Source organism: Saccopteryx bilineata, chromosome 10 (genome assembly GCF_036850765.1).
Source record: "Saccopteryx bilineata isolate mSacBil1 chromosome 10, mSacBil1_pri_phased_curated, whole genome shotgun sequence".
NCBI lineage: Eukaryota > Metazoa > Chordata > Mammalia > Chiroptera > Emballonuridae > Saccopteryx > Saccopteryx bilineata.
In genome coordinates this window covers 8,507,649-8,532,354 of record NC_089499.1, presented here as the reverse complement: position 1 = coordinate 8,532,354, position 24,706 = coordinate 8,507,649, and the positions used below count along the sequence as shown (strand labels likewise).

At 52.3% G+C, this 24,706-nt stretch overlaps 2 protein-coding genes across 4 annotated transcripts in view; one reads left to right on the top strand and one right to left on the bottom strand.

The window, feature by feature from the left end:
* The first annotated feature begins 8,580 nt into the window (after positions 1–8,580).
* On the top strand, positions 8,581–11,243 carry CCRL2 (C-C motif chemokine receptor like 2). 3 transcript variants are annotated; one of them, XM_066244838.1, is made up of 3 exons: positions 8,581–8,939; positions 9,315–9,389; positions 9,945–11,243. In XM_066244838.1, exons 2-3 carry the CDS (start codon positions 9,387–9,389, stop codon positions 11,010–11,012), a joined length of 1,071 nt encoding a protein of 356 aa, XP_066100935.1. In that variant the 5' UTR covers positions 8,581–8,939; positions 9,315–9,386; the 3' UTR covers positions 11,013–11,243. The 3 variants fall into 3 exon arrangements, with proteins under 3 accessions (XP_066100935.1, XP_066100937.1, XP_066100936.1); XM_066244839.1 differs by lacking the exon at positions 8,581–8,939 and adding an exon at positions 9,162–9,193; XM_066244840.1 differs by lacking the exon at positions 9,315–9,389.
* A 9,702-nt stretch (positions 11,244–20,945) lies between these two features.
* The window catches only part of LTF (lactotransferrin), a 29,110-nt gene continuing 25,349 nt past the window's right edge, over positions 20,946–24,706 (bottom strand). The window contains exons 15-17 of the mRNA XM_066245331.1: positions 23,813–23,997; positions 22,450–22,639; positions 20,946–21,147 (exon numbers count right to left, since the gene is read on the bottom strand). Coding sequence (XP_066101428.1) covers positions 21,113–21,147; positions 22,450–22,639; positions 23,813–23,997 — 410 coding nt within the window. The 3' untranslated portion in view covers positions 20,946–21,112. The remainder of the gene's footprint in view (positions 21,148–22,449; positions 22,640–23,812; positions 23,998–24,706) is intronic.

Sequence of the window (24,706 nt, the reverse complement as noted above, 5' to 3'; positions counted from 1 at the left end):
TATTCTTACACACACACACACATACACACACATACATACATCTGCCTCCTCCTCCTCCTCCTCCTGGGAACTATCCCTTTAACTCTGTCCAGTGAAACATTATTCCTAAAAAGCTGGGGAACCCTGGAAGTCCTTGTCAGCTATGGACAAGGCAATGATCATTCTGCAGTGAATTTTTGTTTCTCAATTACAGTTGACTGTCAATATTACACTAGTTTCAGGGGGATAGCACAGGTGTTAGACATTTATATAACTTATGAAGTGATGCCCTAAAAAGTCTAGTACCCCTCTGACACCATACATACTTATTACAATATTATTGACTGTATTCCCTAACTTGTGCTTTACATCCCCTTGACTATTTTGTAACTGCCAGTTTGTACTTGTTAATCCCTTAACCATTTCACCCAGCCTCCAACCACCCTGAATGGATAAGGAAAATGTAGTACAGAAATGCGATGGAATACTACTCAGCCATAAAAAAGAATGAAGTCTTACTGTTTGCAACAACATGGATGGACCTAGAAGGTATTGAGCTAAGTGACATAGGTTGGATAGAGAAAGACAAATCCCGTATTTCACTTATTGGTGAAATCCCCCCAAATAAATAAATAAATAAACAAACAAACAAACAAGACAGAAGCACATCTATAGATACAGAGAACAATCTCTATGCCCTGTAACTTGTAGTTAACCAGTTGCAGATATGATTCCATAGCAAGACCCCTTTGTGGGGGGGGGGCTTTCCATTGCTCCACATCATCTGGGGGGGTGCTCATTGTTACCATTACTGTGATGTAAACATTGATCAGTAGGTTCAGGGACTGTCAGTCAGGTCAGTTATAGAGTCCCCAGCAGCTTCTGATGACCACTCAAGGGCCTTTGAACATCTTTCAAGGGCCACTGCAGCAGACACGAATTAGAGAGACTACCTGCCTACCATGAAATCTAGGTGAGCCAGTCAGATTCTTGCTGCCAGAAATTATGTCCATGACGGGACCCCACAGTGGCTGCTAGTGTCCTGGAGAGAAGACACGCAATCACCCAGAGGCAATGTCCCAACACAGAGCTGTCCCCGGTCATGTCTTTGCTGCGGCCAGACGCTGGGCCACTCCTCTCCTGTGATCACCCGCAGGAGTCCTCCAGCACTCCCCCTCACTGCCGGGTGAGGCCGGCTCCGCCTCTGCAGCTTGCACCGAGAGCACCTTCACTAACGCACCTGTCAGCTGCCCACTTCTCCCGCCTTTTTCTGTCTAGTTGAGTGGACAAGTTTTCATACACAGCTAGGCAGGTATTTGTTCACCAGCTGTTGTGGACTAAACGTTTGGGACCTCTAAAGTTTATATGTTGAAATCCTAACTCCCAAGGTGATGGCTTTAGGAGGTGGGGCCTTTGGGAGGTGATTAGGTCCTGAGGGTGGAGCCCTCCCAAGTGGGATTAGTGCTCTTTTGCAAGAGACAGGAGAGATGCTCTCTCGCAGCTCTTCCCGGGCGAGGACACAGAGAGAAGGTGGCCATCTGCAAACCAGGAAGCAGGCCCTCAGCAGACACCAGACCTGCTGCCACCTTGACCTTGGACTCCCAGGCTCTAGACTGTGCAAGATAAATATCTGTTGTTTAGGCCACCCAGTCTGTTGTAATTAGTTATAGCAGGCTGAGCTGATAGCGACACCAGGCAGTTCTACAAGGTGCTTGCCTATCCTTTGGGAAATTGCCTTATATTAATTACCAAAAAAATAATAAAAAAGAAAGAAAGAAAAAGTCTCTTTTGCTTCCCACCCACCCCCACCGCCCTCCTCCATCAAACTTTCTCTTCTGTCTTTCACATGGGCAGAGTAAATAACAGCCCAGTGGAAAGTGTCGTTAATTCGGGGGATTTCTGTTTTAAATTACTCGTCTATTCGCTCAATACTTATTGAGAGGCTAGTGTGCCGGTGCCAAGGTTACCACAGGCCCCAGTTCCTGTGTTGAAGGACTGATGTACGAGCCTAGAGATAGGACCCAGAGGTAAACAGACAAACCCACGTGCGGTGAGGCCCAGCCCAGCGAGAGGGGCCGGGGCGGCCGGACTGTCAGACCGGCTTCCTGGCAGGAATGATGGCTCAGCCGAAGCCTGAGAACCGAGGGGCAGCGCAGCCTCCTGACGCCTCCTGTTTGCATCCGGCCCCAATGCAGAAGCACAAATGAAACCACAGTCACAGCCAAACGCTTTTCCTCCTTCTGGCCCGCGTGTTTCAGAATCCTGACCCAGGTCCTCCTTCCCAGCGTGTTCAGAGCAACCCCGTGATTTCTCAGTCAGTTTCGAGATGCACAGAATCCATTTCCGCGGGGCGCACCCACGCTAACGTATTTTTCCCTTTTCTCTTCCTGCCACGGTTGATTCTTCTGGAGTAGTGTATCTCGCGACCAGAGGAGTCCCTCCGGGAGCCACAGGCCAGGTCTGGAGACATTTTGGTTGCCATGACTTCAGGAGAGGCCAGGGAAGCTGCCAGCTTCATAGAGTCTCAGGACAGCCCCCCGCCCCAAGAAGAACGTGTCCCGTCCGGCAGGTCAGCGGGGCCGTGACTGAGAAACCCCGCTCCAGCCTCGCCCAGGAGGACACTGAGGCCGCCGCCCTCCCAGGTTGCTGCCGCTTCCCCCAGACTCACAGAACATTCTGGATTCTTGGCATGACCACGGGAGACTCTGGCTGTCCCCAGGGGGCACTCTGTCTCCCTCCATCTATCACTCCACCACTTCCACCCCACGAGGCCCAGGTGCCTTCAGGCTCCCGCAGCAGGAGTGGGCCTGTCCCCTTGTCCCCAACCTGGCAAGCTGCCCTCAGAACACAGCAGTTGCAGGTATCTTTCTCAGGGATCCCGTTTGCCGGGACATGGGGCGGAGGGTCTCTTACACAAGGAGAAATTACAAGGGACCTTGTGACTCTGTGCACAGATGGAGGAAGTTCAGTGGGAACAAGTGGGGGGCGGGGGGAGGGCAGCTTGGAGGAACGGTGAGAGTTTCAAGGGAGAGGAGAGTGGGGGGGGAGGGGGAGAGTGAGCGGGAGGGGGAGAGATGGGAGCGGAGGCAGGTGAATAGAGGACATCTGAGGATGCGCTAAGCAAGGTGTGAGGTCGGGGGCGTGGAGCCGGGTTCACGGGCCCTCGGCTGAGGGCATACCGGGGCCTGAGCGCGTCCCGGGGCTGAGCGCGTGCCCGGGTCATGTGCGCGTGGCCGGGGCTGAGCGCGTGCCCAGGACGTGTGTGCGGGCCTAGCACGTGGAGAAGGTACAGGAGGGGGCGGGAGCGAAGGGGAGGTGAGACCCCAGGCAGCAGGCAGCTAGGCCTCTGCCAAAGTAAAGAGCTCTGAGTGGAGAGCCGTTAATACATTTGGAAGCGACCTGGGAATTGAATGACTCATCAGGACTTGGATGACAGGAGGGAGATCAAGGCTGGGGCCCCAGCCCCGTGGGATGGGCAGCCTGGTTCAGGGTCTGAGATGATGGCTCCAGTTTTCAGGACCGTCTGGGCCACACATTCATCCAGCCCACAGTGTCAGGAGAAGCTGGATGCTCTGGCCTTGAGCCCAGCAGAGCACATGGGCGGAGAGCCACATCTGGGGTCCCAGGCAGTGGACACACGGCTCAAGACAGAACCCTGAGGAACGCAGACAGGAAGGAGCCCCAGGGGAGAAGGAGAGGTGTGGGGGGGACAGGCAGAGCCGCTGCACAGGAGAGAGCTCTGGGAGGAAGGGGAGATGCCCACGATGTCAAATGCTGCCCGTGGAAACGCCAAGCAAGATGAGGGCGGGAAAAACACTCAGTGGGTCTGCGGGGCGAGCAGAGGAGCAGGACCCTGAGTGGCCCCGGCCTCAACTCTTCCTGCCAACTCCTGGCAAAGGAGCACAGATACGTATTTCCCCGCCCCCCAGGAAACCACAGCTCTGTCCCCAAATTCTGGGCTGTCCGGAGGGGACAGGACCAGCCTTTGTGGTTTGAAACCCTAGTTTCCTGGGAGAAGGTTGGGCCCTTTCCAAGGATGCTTTCTAGAGGGGTGGCTGAATCCTCTGAGATGAGAAAGAGATGGGTACCCCAGTCCCTGGTGCACAGACAGCAGCCGGCTCGAAGCAAGTCCTTGGAGTCTAGAGGAATGGCTGAAGAGCCTCCAAGGGGCCTCAGGGACCCTCCCTATGTCCGGGGGAGCACAGCCTTCAGTCCCTAATGCATGGGGCTCACCTGGGCCTTGGCCCTAGGAGGGCCCAGAGCAACCACTCCGGCTGAGGATCAAAGCCCAGCCCTGTCTTGCACAGTTAAATATATATTGTGATTTAATTTTGCTAAAGGGAATATTTTTAAAGTGAAGGTGCTAGTTTATTACCTTTGATGTCTGTCTGTTCTTGGAGATTTCTGATCTCCTTAAAATATGGTTAATACTGAACCAGTGACTGTCCAATCCTCCCAGCCCTGCAAAGGCTGCATTAGATGGGGGAGGAGAAAGAGAAAGAGAAGAAGGAAAAACTGGAGGAAGACACAGGGAGTGGGAGATGTTTCACTTCTCCTTTGACTCTTCTTTTTAGGTCCTGATGACCACGGGTGAGTAACCAAGGGACCAGTCAAGGGCAGTGAGTGGGCGGCGTGCATGTGACCCCTTCTGCTCAACTCCACACGTGGGCTCGTGGTCCTTGCGACACAGTGGTTTTGTACATTTCAGTTTCAGTTTCTTGTCATTAGGGTGAATGAGGTTTTCAGGAAACCCAGTCCGTTCAGCGTGTGCAGTAGGCACTGGGGGCTCTGCCCGGGTGCCCTCTTCAGAGTCAGTGCACCCACCCTCGCCGCGGCTGGGAATGGGGCTGCTGCAGCCCCCAGTGGGAGCCAGCCTGAGCCCCTGGGACCCGCCTGCCAGGCTGTGCCCACTCCTAGGGGTGGCTGAGGCCTGGTCCCTCCCTCGGTGAGGGACAGCGCTGCAGGGCCAGCTCCAGAACTGCTCACCGGATCAGCGTGGGCCTCAGTCGAAACTCCCTGTGGTCAGCTGCTCCCTCTGCTGGGTCCTGACCTGATTGGGTCCCTTCTAGGTCGTTTCCGGGGAGCTCTTCCCAACAACTCCCTCACTGAGAACTTCAAAATAGTCTGGTTCTTGGTTCCGACTTTCTCTTCCACCAGTACTCGGCCAAAGATACCAATAAATAATAAAGCCTTTCCACCTTGAAGGTGTGTTACTTCCCCTTTTCTCAGCCCCTCGCGGAGATACAAGCAAATGGTCCCTCCAGGAACTGAAATAGAGGACATTGGGAGGAAACAGAAGAGGCCTATGCACTCCTCACCTGGCTGAGACTTTCAGCTTAGATGACAGCTACCCTGGGAAACCTTCCCCAGGCTCTCTGGGCTGGGCCGGGTGGCCCTGCTGACTGTCCACAGCTCCCACGTGCTTCCCCCGCAGAGCACGTGGCTCCCTGAATTAGAGAATATGGGATCAGTCGTGTACCTGACCATCTGCCTCTAGAATGTCAATGCCATGAGGGCAGAGAACAGGTCTACTTCGCACACCATTTTCTCCCAGGGCAGGGAGGTGTGTCCTGCAGTCTTGCTAGAAAACGTGAGGCTCATTCGAGTAGGGCAGTCGACTGAGGAGATTTTGGTGAGAAGATTCTTTACAAAGATTTAGGCGGGGGTTTGGGGAAGTCTCAGCGCACCATGCAGTCCTCAGCGCCGGTGAACGCAGGCCACCGTTCCCACCGCCAGGGCCAAGGGGAGGGTCCTATCTGATAAGAGCCGCAGGGCTTGATGAAGGGGAACAACAGCTACAAGAACAGAAAATGAAGTGAGAAAAAAAATCAAAGAAATTGCTATCGGAAAAGTGAGCGATTTTATTGTATGAGTTCAGCGGTGGATTAATGTTAACAAAGCTGAAGTCTGACCATGAGTGTGGACATTAGCGCAGTTATACCGAAGTCCAGTGAAGTTAATGAGCTGAAATACCAGGCCCCTGAGGGGGTCAGCATGGGCAGTTAAGTCCATAGGATGGGGGCATAAACTTGGGTGAATAGAAGCTCCTTATTCTTGTGCACAAGTCTTAGAATAAGGCAAGGGGCAATCAGGCAGGGGCAGAGATGACGGGGCCAGGGAGCTGATACAGAGGGCTGAAGGCCCAAGTAATCTCTTCTATAGATAGTCCCCAACTTACAACGGCCCGACAGTTTTTTGACTTTACGATGTTGCAAAAGTGATATGCATAATAAACTGCGGGAGATGTACGACAGCTTATTATAAAATAGGCTTTGTGTCAGGAGAACGGTGATGAGAAGCGGGAGAAGGTACGCGACCTGAAAAGTTGACTGAAATCGAGCAGGATGGGAGAATGAAGGCATTAAGTGGTCATCCGTGTTCCAGGAAGGTTGATCCCAGCAAGCCACCCGCAGACGGTAGGTCGGACCTGCACCGCGGTCTGGTGGTGTCCCCGGCTTCTCCCGGCTCCCTTCGCAATCTCTGCCAGGGGCGTCTTCTCTAATGCATTTCTTTTTTGTCAGGCCCCATCTTGGCTGCTGTACCTTGAAGGACTTGGGCTAACACAGCCTTGGAAGGGAGTCTAGAGACTCTGGAGTCCTTTGCTTCCCGAACCATGATACAGTCTATAGCGTCCAGTTCCTCTCTTCTCTTTCAGGGCCGGTGGAACGTGAAGACTATTTCTGCATCGTCTGTGAAATTACTGCTGAAGTCGTCACCCAGTCTGTTTTCCAACCGCCCTGAGAGAAGAACTTAGTAGCAAAGAAAGAATTAAGAAAATGAGCATTGACTATCGGCTGCTTTGCTGCTCCTGGCCCGCCAGGCACCCTCTGACTATCCTGTGTACGGCGTGAACCCCCGAACCACCCTGGGGGTCCCTCCCTGATTTCCTTCCCTGCTTTGTTTCCCTCCAGGAACTTCTCTCCTGCTCCCCTACAACGTGCTTGCTCATTTTGTTTTTGTCTGTATTAACGTAAACTCCCCAAAGGCCCGGATGTTAGCCTTCACTGTTTGTCCTGGCGCAGGGCTGGGCACACGCTAGGCACTCTATAAATATTTGTTAAGTAAATGAATTGAATAAATGGGGATCTGTGTGCACCGGGGAATGGGAGTTCTAACACAGCAGCTTCTTAGACTGAAATTGGGGTTGAACTACAGTGATGCGGAGGACCTCTGACCCACAAAGGTAAGGTCTGTGAGCCACAGGTTCGCAGGCGGCAATGACCCGATTATGGTTCCAGATGTCCCGATGGTAAATGAGACTTTCCTCCTGTCTCCAGGCCTCTCACCCCTTCCTTCTAACCAGAAGTTTCCAGAATCCTATGGCCTTGGAGAGCTAACACAGGTGCAGTGATTACAGACAATAAAACAGGATTATAAACATGACATTTACTAAGGGGCTAGAGGTTAGCTATTCCCACCACTAGAACAAATAATAATCGTGTGAGGTATTAGCTCATGCCGCAGTGGCGATCATTCCACTATCTAAATGTATCAAATCAATAGGTTCTATACCTTAAACTTACATAATGTTATATGTCAATCAATAAAAAATGAAGAGTCTCTTGGCCTGTGTGTGAATAAGCAGAACGCTGGGAACTCAGCTAGGCAGCAAGCCAACACGAAACAAACACTCCCGAAAGCGAAGGCTATGCTAATATCGGCAAGTTAGGGTGATCCCGAGTTTACAAAACAGTGTTTTTCTTTGGGCAACTTCAAATTTCACATGATTCTGTGACACATACGAGGCACCTGCCTGCGATTTCCCTCCACTTAACCACACGATGTGCAGGGCGTATATTCACGGGGTTTCTTAAGTCTCAGTGTTGGGCTTGACTCTCGTCCCCTTGCCTGGGACTGACCAGTGGACGTCAGGCAACAGAGCACCACGACCGTCATCCCCGATCACTCCGCGTTCTGGGGGCGGAGGGCTGGCAAGGCTCCAAACAGCCCTGCACAGGAGGCGGGGCCCCAGGAGGAAAAACGGACTGATGCTGGTGCCAGGGCGCAGCTGCCACCCATGGGCAGAGCCTCCCAGGGCACAGGGACCCTCGCTCACTCACAGACGCCCACGCCGGGGGAGGGGGAGGGCCTGCTGGGAAACCGTCTCAGCCCAGTTCCCACAGCACCACCCTCTGCATGCGGAGGAACACCCTGCCTTTCCCTTGGAGTTAAATTTAATGCTCGGTCACATGGTCGTCTGGGCCCTCCTTATGTTTATTTTTCCTTTCTCTTAATACTTTCCTTATTTCTATTTCTGTTCTAACAGGTCCGTGGTCTGTATTGAATGCCACCTCTCACACTTCTTTGGCACTCTCAGGGTGTCATTCAGCCAGCGACAGGAATGCTAAACTAATCGTGTCCCCACTGAGGTCAGTCGCAGGTACAGTGGCTTGATCCGGGAGTGCATAGAAAGTTTTTAGTTATTTTTTAAGTTTCTCTTCCCAATTCAGTCTTCTTCTGAACCATCTCCACCCCCCCACCCCCACCCCCAACTGGAGTCTCCCATCATCCAAATCTGGACTCTTGTCTCAGTTTCCTGTCCCTGGCCCCACCCCAGCCTTGTCTGGGCTTGAACTTGTTCCCCTCCCACTCTCTGCAGCCCCGACTGGACGTCTCCGTGTCCTCGCTGTGGAATTTCCCTGGGCTGGGTCTCCCTCCAGGAGCAGCGCCAGCTCCGGACAGCTTGCCTAACCGCTTGTTTCCCCGGTCAGTGCTCACGCAGCCCGTGGCTCGCCGCCCTGGGGCCCCGTTTCTGCATTCCCCCTCCCTTCCCAACTGACATCACCCTGTGGCTGCCTTCGCCCTGAAATCCTCTCCTGAGACCCCGTCCCTCAGCCAAAACACACACGTCTCTCAAAAGTGACAAAACCCAAGCGCATGCCGGTCGCTGGGCTTCTCACTGTGAGTTCTGGAAGCTCGAATTGATTCCGGGAGCGGCCTGCACTGATGAGCCGCTGCAGGTGAGTGCCAGACCCCGGGGGGTCTGCAGGTGCTACCAGGTGACAGTGCTCACCTCTGCTGCCACGGGGCCCTGCTCGGTGCTACATGTCAAAAGTGCCTCCCTGTCCCTCCCTCCTATCACCGAGAAGCATTCTGACTTAGTTCCCTTATCTGGGGCAGCCAGGAGGACGGCTCTGCAAAGGCCACGGGGAAATCAGAGGCGGGCACGGGGGGAGGCGGAGGAGAAAACAACTTCCTGCTTTCCCTCCCAAGCGTAAGAAACGCGTTGGGGGTCTGGGGGAGCTTCCAAGTGGCTTCCTTTTGGGTAGTCCCCGAGACCTGTGACTGGCGGGCAGAGCGATCAGGGACAAACAGTGGTTTCTCATGCCCCTAAGGGTCAGGACGGTCTGTTCAGAAGGAAGCCGGTCTTTCCACTGTCCCGGGCCATTCCCACCGCATCTCGGTCGATGGTAAGTCCTTTATGTATTTAACCGGCTATGTCCCGGTGGATGCTTCGGATGGTTTCGCTTTAGCAAACATCTGTCCGCATCCTTCAAGAGAAGAGCTCAGACGGCTCAGCCTGTCACAGGAAGCTGTTTCAGGGGTGAGCAAACTTTTTCAATATGTAGAAATGATGACTGACACCAATTTTGCGAAACTGCTCCTTGGTTCCTGTTAACTGTGTGTTTCCTACACATCGTCTTCAAGTGGGCAGGTCTGGTTTCCACCAGGAGAGGGAAGCTCTTGGAAGAAGTGTCCTGCTTACCTGTGTTTGCCCGTGGTATTAGCACACCAGTGGGCACCTGATGCTAAGCGAATGGACCCGGGGAAGCAACCTCACCGGGAGGGAGGGACAGACGTGTTAAAGAAATGTTTATTTTCAACCTTCTGAGTTACAGGCGTCCCCCGGCTAAAATTAAACCCCAGGAGGCGGAAAGCATGCCTGCGTGGGCTCTCACCTGTCTGCGGCTTCCTCTGGGTCCACGCAGCTCTGTGCAGTAAAATACTTCTTCATCTCTCTGCAGGGCAGCCCGCCGATGGCCGCCTACACGTTGGCGCCAGACGAGGATGATTATGACGTCCTCATCGAGGGAGATCTGAATATCAGCGAAACAGAACAGTGTCACCAGTATGACGCCAAAGTCCTGTGGGCCGCGCTGGGGCCTCGGCTCTACACCGCGGTGTCTCTGGTGGGTCTCCTGGATAACATCCTGGTTATGTTTATCCTGATAAAATTCAAAAGACTCCGACAGGTGGAACATATCTATTTCCTAAACTTGGCAGTTTCTAATTGGTGTTTCTCGCTCGCCTTACTGCTCTTGGTTCTCACTGCCTCCGACGGGGGGATTCTGGGCCGCCCCATGTGTACTGTCCTCATGACACTGTCCTCCGTGGGCCTGCACAGCGAGGTGCTGTTCAGCGCCCTTCTGACTCTGCAGAGCTACCTGGTGTCTTTCCAGGCAAGAAGGTTTTCCTCGGCCACCAGGAAGGTGCTCTGTGGCATCATCGCAAGTGTCCTGGCGTGGGTGATAGCCATTCTGGTCACCTTGCCTGAGTTCCTGCTCCACAGATCTCAGATGGACAGCCACAGATACAAGTGCTTCTTGGGCAGTCCTCATACCCTGCCAGGTCAGGAGGCATTCTGGAAGCGTTTCCTGACCTTAAAGGCGAACATCGTGGGGCTTCTCGTCCCCCTGTTGGTTTTGACAGTTTGCTGCGGGCGAATGAGAAGAACGCTGAGGTCCCGAGAAAAGCAGCATGACCTTCCCAAGCTCGCCTTCGCCATAATGGTGGTTTTCCTTCTGATGTGGGCTCCCTACAACGTTGCGCTTTTCCTGTCCACTTTCAAGAACGCCTTCGCCCTGCGTGACTGCAGGAGCGTCTACAACCTGGACAGGAGCGTGCAGGTGACAAGGATCGTCGCCAGCACCCACTGCTGCGTCAACCTGCTCCTCTGCGTGCTGCTCGACGAGGAGTTCCGGAAACGCCTCTGCTGTCTCTGCCGTCTGTGTGCTGACACTCCCCTGCGACCCGCCGAGGACCCGGCACGAGACACGCCTCAGGAAGAACACGACCACTCCACCAAACTGTAAACCCCCTTCCCTCAAAAGCGGGAAAAATATAGCCCTGGCTGGGTAGTTCAGTTAGTTGGTGAAAGTATCATTCCAACGGGCCAAGGTTGCCGGTTTGATCATCAGTCAAGACACACACAAGGGTCAATCAATGAATGCATAGATAAGCAGAAAAACAAATTAATGTTTCTCTCTCTCTCTCTCTCTCTCTCTAATAAATAAATAATTTTATGAAAGCAGGATAAACGTTGCTTTTCATCTCGCTGCCCTGTTTTTGTAGAATTGTTTCACACATTTGTATATGAAATCCATACAAGAAGAAAAGGGGGAGGTCAGGTGACATTTGCCAAACATCAGGTTTGCCTCCGGGGCTGTGCTAGGCCTTTTACAAATGCAACCTCCTTCACGCCTCATTTCTCCTCCATGGTGTGGGTGGAAGTAGTCTCATTTCTCTGAGGAGGAAACAGAGGCTCAGGAATGTGTCTAAGATCCCACAGCTAGAGAGTGACGGGGCAGTGGCAGGGGAATGACCCTGGTGTCCTTCCCTCCAGAGCCTGTGCTGTGTCCAGCACGACAAGCTTCCAAATGTTGCACAAGAAAACACATAAAATGAATATGTACTTTTAAAACCAGTTGGAGCCCTGGCCGGTTGGCTCAGTGGTAGAGCATCAGCCTGGCGTGCAGAAGTCCCAGGTTCAATTCCTGGCCAAGGCACACAGGAGAAGCGCCCATCTGCTTCTCCACCCCTCCCCCTCTCCTTCCTCTCTGTCTCTCTCTTCCCCTCCCGCAGCGAGGCTCCACTGGAGCAAAGATGGCCCAGGCGCTGGGGATGGCTCCTTGGCCTCTGCCCCAGGCACTAGAGTGGCTCTGGTTGCAACAGAGAGATGCCCCGGAGGGGCAGAGCATCGCCCCCTGGTAGGCAGAGCGTCGCCCCCTGGTGGGCATGCCGGGTGGATCCCGGTTGGGCACATGCGGGAGTCTGTCTGACTGTCTCTCTCTGTTTCCGGCTTCAGAAAAATACAGAAAAAATAAAAAATTAAAAAAATTAAAAACCAATTGGAGTCCTGGCTGGTTGGCTCAGTGGCAAAGCATTGGCCTAGCTAGCATGTGAAAGTCCCAGCTTCGATTCCTGGTCAGGGTGCACAGGAGAAGTGACCATCTGTTTCTCCACCCCTCCCCCCCATCTCTATCTCCCTCTTTCCCTCCCACAGCCATGGCTCAAATGGTTCCAGTGAAGTTGGCCCGGGTGCTGAGGATAGCTCAATGGCCTTGCCTCAGGCACTGAAATAGCTTGGTTGCTAAGCAACAGAGCAGCAGCCTCAGAAGGGCAGAGCATCACCTGGTTGGGGGCTTGCTGAGTGAATCCTGGTCAGGACGTATGCAGGAGTCTGTCTCTGCCTCCCCACCTCTCACTTAATTTTTTTTTAATCTAAAAAAAAAAAAAAAAGAAACCCAATTAGAAGCAACCCACTCATATAGAAGCAATATTTAAGGCACATTTTCTTGCAGATAATTGACAGAACTGGCCATCTGGAGGCTCCGGGGAAGACAGGTGAGGCGATGTGCTCTGGGGAGTCCTCTAGGTCACCTTGGCTGCCTCCACGCCTCCAAGGTCCCCAGACACCTCAACCTGTGAGCCTCCCATGTTTCTGGTACTTCTTCCTACTACTTAGCAATAGTAAGTATAAGTTAGGTTTAGAAATATTTAACACAATACATGTTTGGTTCTTTTCAGTCTAACATATCCTGCAGGCCTTCCCAGCCTGTGACTATAAAATGTCACAGCTAGTGTTTACCTGGGAAAGGCCAGTGCCCGGGTTTCTACTACATGTCTCAGGTAGAGATTACAAAGGGAACAGGCTGCCCAGGGACCACAACCTTTCATTTCTGTCACTGAGGGAAGAGGGAGAAGAGGTGACACCTGGGGAAACCCCATAGGGACACAAAGCAAGCACTGGCTCCTCCACATCTTGGTGGGAAGCCACCAGTGAATTGTGACACCACCACCCCCATTTATATGTTGAAGCTCTAACCCCCAATGTGATGCTATTTGGTCATAGGGACTTTGAGAGGTCATTAGAGTTAGATGAGGTTATGAGGGTGGGGCCCTCATGATGGGATTAGTGCCCTCATAGGAAGAGACACCAGAGGGCTTCCTCATTCTCCCTTCACCATGTGAGGCCATCTGCAAGTTAGAAAAAGTGCTCTTCCTAGAACCTGATTATGCTGGCATCCTAATCTTGGGACTTCCCAGCCTCCAGTACTGTGAGAAATAAATTTCTGCTGTTTAAGCCACTCAATCCATGGTTTGCTGTTATGGCAGCCCAAGCAGGCTAAGACCAGGCTCCTCTAGAGTGACAATAAGTAGCAAGTAAAAACACCATGACATATCAAAAATGAGACCTCAGAAGAAAGTTTCCCAGCAGATATAAAAAGGGGGTTATAATGTTCAAGAAGAAGAGAAGGAAAAGGGACGGAGACATTTCCAAAAATTTATGCAAGTGGGTCTGGATTCTCCACTCACTTCTCCTACCACGTGGAGGACAGAATCTCAGAGAAAACAACATCATTTGCATATGTCTACAGACAACAGCGATGAACTCAAAGAACAAATCCTGTTGGAATTTTCAGAATGGATACATAGAGTGTGTAGAGACTAAGGATTGACGAACTCTTACAGCAACTGAGGGTGAAATGGTTACTGCAAATCAAAACTTCCTGATGGACAATCCAACTACAGTGCAAAGTGGGCTGTGGTAGTTGCGTCAGGTAAATAGCGAGAACGTTAATAATTCAGAGAGGTCTTCCTTTCACGTCAGAATAAGAAGACAGTTATCCTAAAGGTAAAAATAACACGTGCTGCTCTACAAACTATTGCATTAGGAAACTAACAACCAGTGAAAAGAGAAGGCGGCTAATGTATTCAAGGAAAACAGACAGTGTTTCCGCTTTAACTATAAATCATCTCCTAATGCAAAAAGTTTCCCGCCATGTCAAGGTAATTCTGGTTTGGGACATTTGAGAGAACATTTGAAACCTCATGAACAAGCTTCAACTCACCTCCCATCTATCTGTTTGTGGGCACAGATGGAACAAATTTGAAAACAGGAAACACGATTAATATAGTGAGTGAAAAAGCAATAACATTTGAAGTCGAAAAAAAAAAAAAACAATACAGGATACCCAGTTAAATTTAAACTCCCATTACGCAACAAATAGTCTGGTCTTTTCCTTTTTTTTTTTCAAGTGCGATGTGGTCACATGAGCCCGTGTTATCTCACCTCCTAGGAACTGCTCACCCTTCCCTGGTCGGAGGCTCCCACACCCAACCCTGCCTTTCAACAGAGCTTCAGCCTTCACAAGGTGCCTTCATAGGAGTCTTATCTGCACCACCTAACGGTCTTACAGAAAATGCTGAGTCTCATCAGCCTCATTTTAGAAAAGTGGGGACTTAAGTCACACGGCTGCCACGTCACAATCCGGGCTTATTGCTCGCTTTCTGACATCAGCGCTCTTTCTGCCCCCCTCTACCCTCCCTCCCCCCCCCCCCCCCCCCCCCCCCCCCCCGCCATGCGGCCCCCCAGCACTTCCTCCTCGGCAGTCGGTGGGGCAGAGTGAGGTCCTGCATACCACCGCACTGCATTTCCCCAACGGTCCAAAGGGCTGGGGAGGGCGCGTCCTGTAACTGCTGTTCTCCTCAGCTGGCCATTTATAGACACCGAGAAAAACAAATTCTCCAAAGAGCTATCTCTGGCACATCAAACAGAAGAAAATCTTTGATCCAAATGTTAGACTCGGAACCCCTTGATTGGGGTTTGGCCTTTAGCTACCAGCAGGGGGATGGGTCACTTCCCTGGAGGCCGCTGTCCCTGAGGGGCTGGGAAGGGGTGTCTGTCTCTTCCTGTGGGATCTAACACAAGCCATCTGGTCTCCCTGAGCCTCAGGCAACTGGGGTCAGGCCCTCGCCTCGCAGGGCTGCTGGAGATGGGGTCATCACTGGAGCTGTCGTGCAGGTCTGTCTCACAGTGGGCCCAGGGGGTCCCTGAACCCACCCAACAGCTCTTTCCCCGTTTCCAGAATAGACACTCTCAGCAACTGACAGAATCCTCACATTGATTCTCAAGCCTGTGGGATGAGGCAGTCATGGCGGTAAAGGTCAGGTGGAAGCCTTCGGAACTGCCTCTACCTGACAAAATGCTAAACAAAAACACCACTGTCTGTCTGGGGGTCCCCGCAAGAACTTAAAAGAGGAAGCAGGGTCATTGCTGCCTCACCCCTATTCAAACGGCTGACAACGTGGTTTGTGCCGAAGGCAGGTGGATCTTGGAGGATGGCAGTGGACCCCCCTGTAAACTTAACCAGGTGGGGACTTCAGTTGCAGGACGGTTTCAGATGTGGTTTCATTGCTGGGGCAAATCAGCATTTCAACCCTGACACCTGCTGTGCAGTGGACAACTATTTTCTCTCCTCCTGTCGGTAGAGACCATCAGAAACTGTTTTCAGCTGGCAAGGCCAGCAACACACGCCCACGGGAGAGCACTCCTGGCCTCAGATCCCATCGAATGCCTGGGGATGCGAGGACTGGTCCCTCCCTGCCCAGGGCCAAGGCCTAGCAGAAGCTGCTTCCCCAGGGACCCACATGTTGTGTCTCTGAGCAGGAGAAGCACCTCCCAGGTGTCTCGTAGATCTGCTCCCTCCCTCTCTGCCCCAGGTTTTTTGTTTCTTATCCTAGGTAACCCATATGCAAAACATAGTGTTGTTTTTCATGGTTTTAAAGCTTATGTAAATAGTCTCACTCTCATAACGTAAGTACTAATGAAGCAAAGTTAGTTTCTGAGTGTCTCATTCATTGGTTAGCCAAGCAAGGAAAGCCATTTAACGATGCTGAGTTAATTGAATTACGTTTGATTGAAGCAGGAAAAAAATTAATGTGTCCAGAGAAAATAAACTCACTGAAGTCTGTTAGCTTTTCATCGACAGCAGCTGTTTGAAGGGTTGAGGATACTGGGAATGATACCAATAATCAATTTTTAAAAATAAAGCAAATGGTATTGAATCATTTTCCTTCTCTTTTGATGGGTTGGCAGATGTTACAGATGCTGTCAATTGTTGCTGCTTTGAGGAGTCAACGGCGAGTTTGAAGGGTGTGAAGAGTTTCCATTATTCGTCTGCATGGAATAGTTACAGGTGAAAATATTTTCAAAGAAATTGGGAAAATGCTAATTCAGAACAACCTAAAGTGGAATCTGCTGAGATGTGCTACAACCAATGGTGGCTAAAATATGTGGTAAGCAGGAAAAGGCTTACTTAGTTGGAGAAATTTACAGAGTTTTTGAAAATGGAAGATGTTTAACATCTGTGATTATTCATTACTGGTGTTCTGTGGAAAATATTTTAATTCATGATGCACATTAAACAGCAGTGTAAACATGAACTTCATTTGCTCTCATGGACTTAGACATCATCAGTTCCGTGGATTTTTTTTCCAGAAATAAAAATTTAATATCCAAATTCACCCTATAGTACTTTGATGGCTTAGCAATGGTAAGTCATTCTATTATGATCTTTTGAGGTCAGGGCTCCGGTTGAAATTTTTTTGAACAAGAAGGGCTGTCCTTATCTACCTTACAAAACACTGAATGGCTCTGACAATTAGATTTTTCTGCAAAATTGATTATGTTTCTTACTAACCTCAACCTAGAATTACAAGGCAAAATTGCACTTACCTATAAAACATATACTGTAATAAAAGTGACTTGGCAATTAATATTTGAATCACAAGAAATGTCAAGCCACATTTCCCGTACAATAAAATTTAATGTAAATGAAATCTCTATTTTTATAAAAATTTGTATTAGCTGTATTTTCTGAGCTCAAACTACAGGCCCAGGTGTTTCTCAGACCTCAACGCAAGAACAAAAGAGATTTCCATATTTCAAAGTCAATTTGTGCAAGAAATCCATCTTTTTTTAGGTGAGAGGAGGGAAGACAGTGAGGCAGTCTCCAACATGCACCCCAACTGGGATCCACCCAGCAACCCCATCTGGGGATAATGCTTAATTTCCAAGCTATTTTTAGTGCCTGAGGCTCATACGCTCCAACTGAGCTATCCTCAGCATTCAGGGCCATGCTAGAACCAATCAAGCCACTGGCTGTGGGAGGGGAAGAGGGAGAGAAGAAGGAGAGAGGTTGGGGGGAGAAGCAGATGGTCGCTTCTCCTGTGTGCCCTGACCAGGGATCAAACCCAGGATGTCCATAGGCCAGGATCCACCCACTGAGCCACCAGCCAGGGCAAGAAGAAATCCATCTTATCCTCAGTTGGAAGTAGGGTACAATCTAATGACATGCCACACTCAAAGGTAAACATCGAGAGAAGAATAATCTGATGCGATTCAAGACAGTTCTTCCAAGTGATAACCGTGCACAATTAAAATTATATGCTTGCAGACGGATATCCAGATTCCGGCAGCCTCTATCAGGAAAGACGTTTCAGGAATGAAATTTGTAAAATTTCACCATGGATCAGTATTAACCGATGAACATTTGCAATCAATTTTAACAATAAAGAAGACTAATTTTGAACCCCAATTAAGCAAAAATTTGTCCCCCCCCAAGAAGAATTTCATCCTTCTCATCAGTAGGCCTGTATTACAAAAAAATATTGATTGTACCCAAATTATGAGTCTGCACTAATACTTCCCATTCCAGTTCACCTGCAGGTTCTGCCTTGCTTTTCCCGTTACATATTTCCAACTTCCTTCTTTCGCAGTTACTCTAGGTCCCCAAAACATCCGTACGCTTACTCATTTTCTTGATCCTACACACACATAAAAAGATTTCAGACTCATTATACCCATACCACTTAGAGTCCCCATTAGACAGATAAAATATGTTAAGGGCATGACCCCAAAATGGTCCTAAAGCTATGGGCCTGGAATAGGGGGGGATGAAGTCATTCTGGACGGGAGAGCGTCACTGACAATGCAAAGAGATAAAACATTGGCCGAGGTGCCACGTGAATGATTCTCCCGTGGGGAGCCCAGTTTTGGAAACTACTGTGTGGTCCTCCGCGTGGGGAAGTAGCATCAGTGCAAGAGAGGTTGTGAAATACCACAGGCGTCACTGGGAGACGGAAGGGTGGGGTAGAGACTCCCCCGCCCCCGGTCAGTGTTCTGCTTCTGTGGTGCCCCATGCAGCTGTGGTCCAGCCCTGCCTGTGGCACCGAGATGAGGGGGCACACAGGGGCTGAAATGCAGCCCACACTGCTCCCCAGGCCACCATCCCTGCAAGCATACCCGGGGAAAGGGGCACCTGGCTCGGGCTTTTCCCAGGGGCCCTATCTGGACCGGCAAGACCGTCCTCTGAGTGCTGTCCGACCCGGCCCTGTGAACCGCTTCACAGCCGCTCCTTCTAATGCACGTCCCCTGCGCCACTGCACTGCCGCGTCCTGCGTGGGCGTGGGCGCACTCAGGCCGGGTCTTTGCCTGTGAAGCTGTCCTTGGGAGTCTCGGCGGTTTGGTTTGTCGGAAGACTCTTGACACATAAATGAGTAGAAGGTGAATTCCACGTCAGGGAAGACGAGGAAGTCGTGGCTTCCTCTGACCAGGTGGGGGCTCAGAAAAAAGGGAACGCCTCTCAACCATCTTTGGCTTCCTTCTTAGCTCCGGACAGCGGGACTAACCACCCATTCCTGGAGGCAGCAGGTGGCGAGAAGGCCAGCATGGGGGGAATGGTTGGTGTCCCCCTCCCCCCGGGGTCTCCCGCCCGGGTCTGAGGAGAGTGCTTGCCTCTGCTTGTCCATGTCCCTCGGAGCACAGCCTGCTGGGACAAGATGTTCTCACCCTGAGGGTCATGCTCTCTACGCCTCGTCTTCCTTCTCCCCCTTTCTCTGATAGCTGAGGGCGGAGGAGAAAATATATATATATCAAGTGAAATAATTTGAGATATTGGGGGGATGGCCAGGAAATGGCCCCCTCAGGATCTCTCCCAACTCAGTGAGGAGGAAACAGGAAGCGAAGACTGTTGTTCTGGTTTCGGTTGGGCCGTGTGTTTGTGCTTTGCAGTTGAGGTAGCACAACTGCTCTTACAAATTCAACCTTTTAGACGAGGAGCCTAACGCAGAACCCTAGGCCAAGCGAGCGTTTCATGTGGGGTTTCTGAGGGCAAAGGTCTGACCGCAGGAAGCTCAGATGACATTCCTGAATGTGCTGGGGGTCATTCTCCACCGGGACACACGGCAGGAGGCAGACTCTTCCCCAGGAACCATCCTCGGGGGCAGAGGGGGTTTCCGGGGGGCGAAGGAGGAGTCCACTGAGCCGTTGGTGGGACGGAGACGCCAGACTGGGGACAGCGCCGAATGCAAGGCGCGAGGGCTCCCCGAAGACAATAGGACCTTGGGGTCTGGGGACGTGGGAGCTGAGCCTGCAGTCAGGCCAGCGTCAGAAGGAAAGACTGCAGGACCACAGGTCCGGTGGCGGGTCAGAGGTGTGAACCGCGTGGCCTGGACGTGCGGTGGACGGAGAAGGAGCGTCCCAGCTGCTGCGGGTCCTCCCACGCACGTTCCTAACCTTCGCAGGAAGTCATGGAGGCGTCTGAGGGATTTCACGCTGGACACAGCTGTTGGCTCAGTCCCCACCCCCGGCTGTGGGACACAATCTCAGCCGCCTTCCGAGGGGACGCTTCTCTTGCTAAGACAAAGTCCACACGTGGGTTCCTTCCGGTGACTGCACAGCTGTGACTGTGGCCACGAGAAAGCTGAAGCCGAGGAAATGGCCTTTTTTCTTTTTCTTTCTCTCCATCTATCCCTTCATTACCCAAGAGTCTCCATGTCCACTAACTTTCGAAGGTGGAATTCCCCTTTAAAACTCAAATAATAAAGCCCTGGAGCCGATCTCCTGCAGTGCTCAAGGCTCAGTGTGTTCTCAGAGCCCCTGGGTCCGGGGCCCAGTCTCCCCTGACGCCTCCCCCCCAGTCCAGGCTGCTCCCCGTGACTGCCCTCTACCAGCCTCTCCTTCCCGGGGCTGCGGTCCTCTCTCCACGCGCCTCCCCGCGCGCGCACAGACCCTGCCCCGGTGTTCCTCCCAGGGTTAGAGAAAAGGAGCAGAAAAGCATGGCGACACCTCAAAGGACCCCCAATAATGCAGAGAAAGGAGGTGAGGGGGGGAGGTTTGGACGCTGAGGGAACACGGTTTCAAGAAGGACTGTGTGGTCAACAGGAGAATCGGCAAAGGGCTCGGAGTGGAGAGATCTGAAGGCCCCCGGGGGGCGTGGCAGTGCGGGGTGGGCAGGGGTGGCCTCCAGAACCGCACCCCCCCCAGGAGAGCAGCGGTTTGACTCCAGTTACAGTGGGGGAGGGGAGAATGCAAGAGTGACCTCCCACCCTCCCACCCGCTGAAGACAGTGAGGGCAGCTGCTTAGACCGCGGGTGAAGATGTTGGCTGAGAAGGGGGCAGAGGGGACTAGAAACTGGAGGTTAAGCAGAGGATGAGAGCCCATAAGGGACGAAGGTGTTTCAGGTCCTGTGGTGCCTGTGTGTGCACATTTACAGTGCTGCTGCTGCTCCCTTAAAGTCCCAACGCTCGCGGTCTTCTCCACGTCAGTTTCTCTCGCTGACCCCTTGGTTCCTATTCTCTGTCCCCTCCCCCTGCCCTGGGAACACACACATGCACTCACACACGCACATGCACACACACGCACACACTCTCACACTGGCCCACACAGACACGCAGCTATGTCATCAAACCACCTGTCCGTGGGGAGAACGGTTTCTGGCCCGTCTGCAGACTCCAGACCATCTGGCCTCACACCCGAGACTGCAGGAGAGAGGAGGGTTTGGAGCTGAAACATGGAGGCGGAGAGGCCCAGCTGCACAGGTACGTGGTCAGACATGAGATTTCAGCATAAAATTGTAGAGAGGATGAACGATGCTTCACGAGGCAAGGAAATCAACAGCACTTCCGGTTTTATTTCTTGCTAAGGTGACAGCGGGGAATTGTGAAAACAGGTGTGACTAGCAAACTGCCCCCTCAGAAAGGAAGAAGGAGGCCCCGGCGGGCCGGGCGCTGGGCAGGGGGGCAGTGGGGGCTGAGGGTCGCTGGGGGCACCCGGGCCATCTTCTGGGTTTACCTCCTCAGGAAGGCGCAGGCTTCCAGAAGGGCTGTGGGACACAACAAAGCGGGAGGGTCAGTGACTTCTTGTCTCATCAATACATCAATCAAGGAGGATACTAACACAGACTCTTCCCCCACTCTCCCAGCACCGTAAGTTCCTGCTGGCTCCACTCGCGTTTCCCCACGGCCCCAGGAAGCACCTGGCAGCCCTGGCCCCCTCCAACCTGGGTGACTCTGCTCCGGCCTGAGCGACCAGCCCCCCACCCAGACTGTCTCCGACTGACAGTGATGGTCCCCTGACTTCTGGAACGTGAACAATGAACATGTCATCTTCATGCAGCTCTGTTTGCAATAGTGTTCACTTTGTGCCTTCACAAATGAGTCACTGTGTTAAATGCCAAGGGCTCAGCCCGGGCAGACAGGCCCTGCCCGCCAGGGGTGTGCAAGTCTATGCCATCGTGAGCTGGCAGCTTGCAAGAACCACCCGACAGCTGGTTTCTCCAAGTGTCGTCCGAAAAGCGCCAACAGCACGGTCCCCCGAGACCTCAGCTGATAGAGAGAGGGCTTCCCCGCCTCGGCACCGCGTGTGCGGCCGGGAAATTCCTTATTGTGAGAGCTGTTCCGTGCTGTCTCTATAGAATCTCTGGCTTCTGCCCACAGGCACCAGCAGCACCCTCCCCCTAAGTTATGAGAATCAGAAATCTCTCCAGGCATTGCCAAGTGTCCCTCCCCCAAGGGCAAAATTGCCAGAGTTCAGAGATGGAGATTCTTGGCCCTACCCCCATCCCTGGACCACTGTCCCCATATCCAATGTCCGGATGACCCGGGGACACTGGGGAGGTGGTGCATGCTAGCCTCTCAGAACCACCACCTCGAGCCTTACAATACCCTGCGATGTCTTCCAAATGTTTGTAAAGGATTGCGTTATTGTCAGCATATTTTTCTGGCTGAAGTGTTTTTTGAGCATTTGTATTCTCTATAGTTGATATTTAAGGTAACTGTCTAGAAACCAGAACTGGTCACTTCTCAATACATGTATGTATATGTCTGTATGTGAATAAATGTATGTGTATACATACATACATAAACACATGTTTCATTTTACTGAATAAAATGATCAGTTTCTAAAAACTCCATCAGAACAATAAAATTCAGCATATTCTGTACTGCCCTATTTTATTCTCTAACCTTTCACCTCATCAAGGCAGTTGTCATTTCCTGAGGCACAGAGCTATTACATTGCCTTATTATTTTTATCCCCCTCTGCCTTCTTAGAATGCTGCTTGGCCCTCCCACCTGGACCCTCAGCCATGGTGGTTTCTCAGAGATGCCGCCCACGGACCACTTACGGGAGCTGGAGCACTTCTGCAGGTTAGACACGGCCGTGACATACTCTGCTCCCAGATATGACTTGTAGTTGTTTTTGCCGTGGAGTCTGGCCAGACACTCAGTGTTGTCGTTGAACAGGAGGTTTTTGGTGTCGGACTGGAACAAGCAAAAGGTGCCTGGGCACTCACGTCCGTTTCTCCCAAACCTAGCCTGTGTCGGAGGGACAGACAGCAAGTGAGGATCCGAGGGAGGCAGGAGGGTTTATGGATCAGGGGAGGCTAAGGACATTTTTTTTCCCTCCAGGGTCAGTCCTAGGACAAACATGAGCCAAAAGGAGCTGAGTTCTGGAGTTGTTCCACTGACTTGGCCGACTGTCCCCGGTGCCACGCCCTCCTGGTGCCCAGGCCCCACCCAGGTGGCAGTGCCCAGGCCCTTGGTCACTCTGACCTCACCTCCCACCATCTCTCCTTCTTTCTTAGTCTGCGGCCTCCTTCTTTTGAATGTGTTAGCGGTGACTAAGGGACAGCTGAGGAATTTTATGATCTGCCCCAAAGCTGATCGCTAGCAGCATGCCAACCAGCCAGCTGTCCCAGGGGGGCAGTGCGCCTCAAAACTCGTCCCTGCCGGCTCTGCTGGCCGTAGCTCCTCCTCCGTGCCCAGAGCTCCTGCAGGGCTGAGCTGCTCCACCAAACACCTCGGTGAGGGCAGGCCTCCTACCAGCACCAGGGGGTGTGTGCCACAGCGAGGGCTCCGTAAATGCCACGTATAGCGCCCGTCGGTACCATCCCGGGGCCCCTATCTTTGCAGCACACCTGGAAACGTGAGGTTTCAACACAAAACTGGAAGTGCTTACTAACAGAGGGCCACAGACTTTAAGGAAATGGTAGGACTTCCTTCGTTCCACAGCTCAGAAACAGCCTTAAAACTACAGAAGGTCTGAGTGTGCTGTTTGTAGAGATGGCGAGGACAGCGGCCTTGTGTAGGACGCTGCCCGGTGGTTGGCCCAGACGCGGGGAGCACTGTGTACGCCACTCTACCTAGTTGTGGGAGGAAGGCTCAACGGGCGCCCTCATTGGCCTGAAGAACAAAAGAAGGGACAAGAAGAATAGCCACGTGCGAGCTGGCCAGTGAGCACAAGCCCGGGGCAGGAGACTCAGGGCAGAAGTTAGGTCAGTCCCAGAAATCCCAGGACTGAAACCTCCGTTGTCCTTATTGAGACTCTGGGCAGCCCTGCAGCATGAAGCAAATCCTGTCACCATCAGCTTCGAGCAGAGGGACTGGAACAAAGGCCTGGGATAGGCCGGCTGACCGGGCTCTGTGGTTGCCCCGCAGGGCAGACGCCCGCGCAGCTGGGAAAGGAGAGGAGGCCCCGGTGGTCCGTACCTGTTGATCAAGCAGCACTCGCTCCAGGTGCCCTGCCTTGTCATTCCGAGACACCACCGCGTGGTTTGGGGCCACAGACAGGTGGCAGCTGGCAGCCTCAGTCACAGGCTTCCGGGTGCCGTCAGGGCACAGCAGCTCGAAGTCCTCCAGCTTCAGGTCCCGCGTCCACTCTGCAGTGCCCCTTCCTGGGGAGAGAAGGAGGTGGCATCAGTCAAAGGGTCCTTCTGGGTGGGCGTCACCATCCACTGGCCTCCTGAAATGCGCGCGCTGAGGTTGCAGTGACGTGAAGGAGAGAGCAGAAAGCGTTGTCACCGCACACGCCACGCGAGCTTCAGGCCTAGCCCACGTCACCGCTGCATCCACACAGCAAAACAGAATCCGGCCACAGAAAGGAGCGAAGCCCGGATACACGCTGGGCTGAGGATGGCCCCTGGAAACGTGATGCTCAGAGAAAAAGGCCACATAGTGAAGGATTCCACTCATGTGAAATGTCCAGCATAGGCAGATCTAGGGAGACAGAGAGTGGATGGACGACAGCCAGCTCCGGGGGAGTGGGGGAGTGACCGCTCCCAGCTACAAAGGCTGTTTTTCTGTTTTAGGGATTGGGGGGGGGGTGTTTTTTACTGTGTGCCTGTCAAGGTGTTGGCCAGGCTGAGTGCTTGTCTGGCTGCGGGGTTTCTTTATGCAGGTATGTGAGCCTGCTGAGGCTGGACTGTGCTGGCAGTTGTAGAAGAAACCACTGAATTTTACACTCTGAATGGATGAATTTATAATATGTGAACTGTCTCTCAATAAAGCTGTTACATTTTTTAGTTTCTAAGAAGAAAACGCCCCCGTCTGTGCCATAAAAAGAATAGCTGGTTTATGTTCTAAACGAAATTGTTTCTTCTTCCC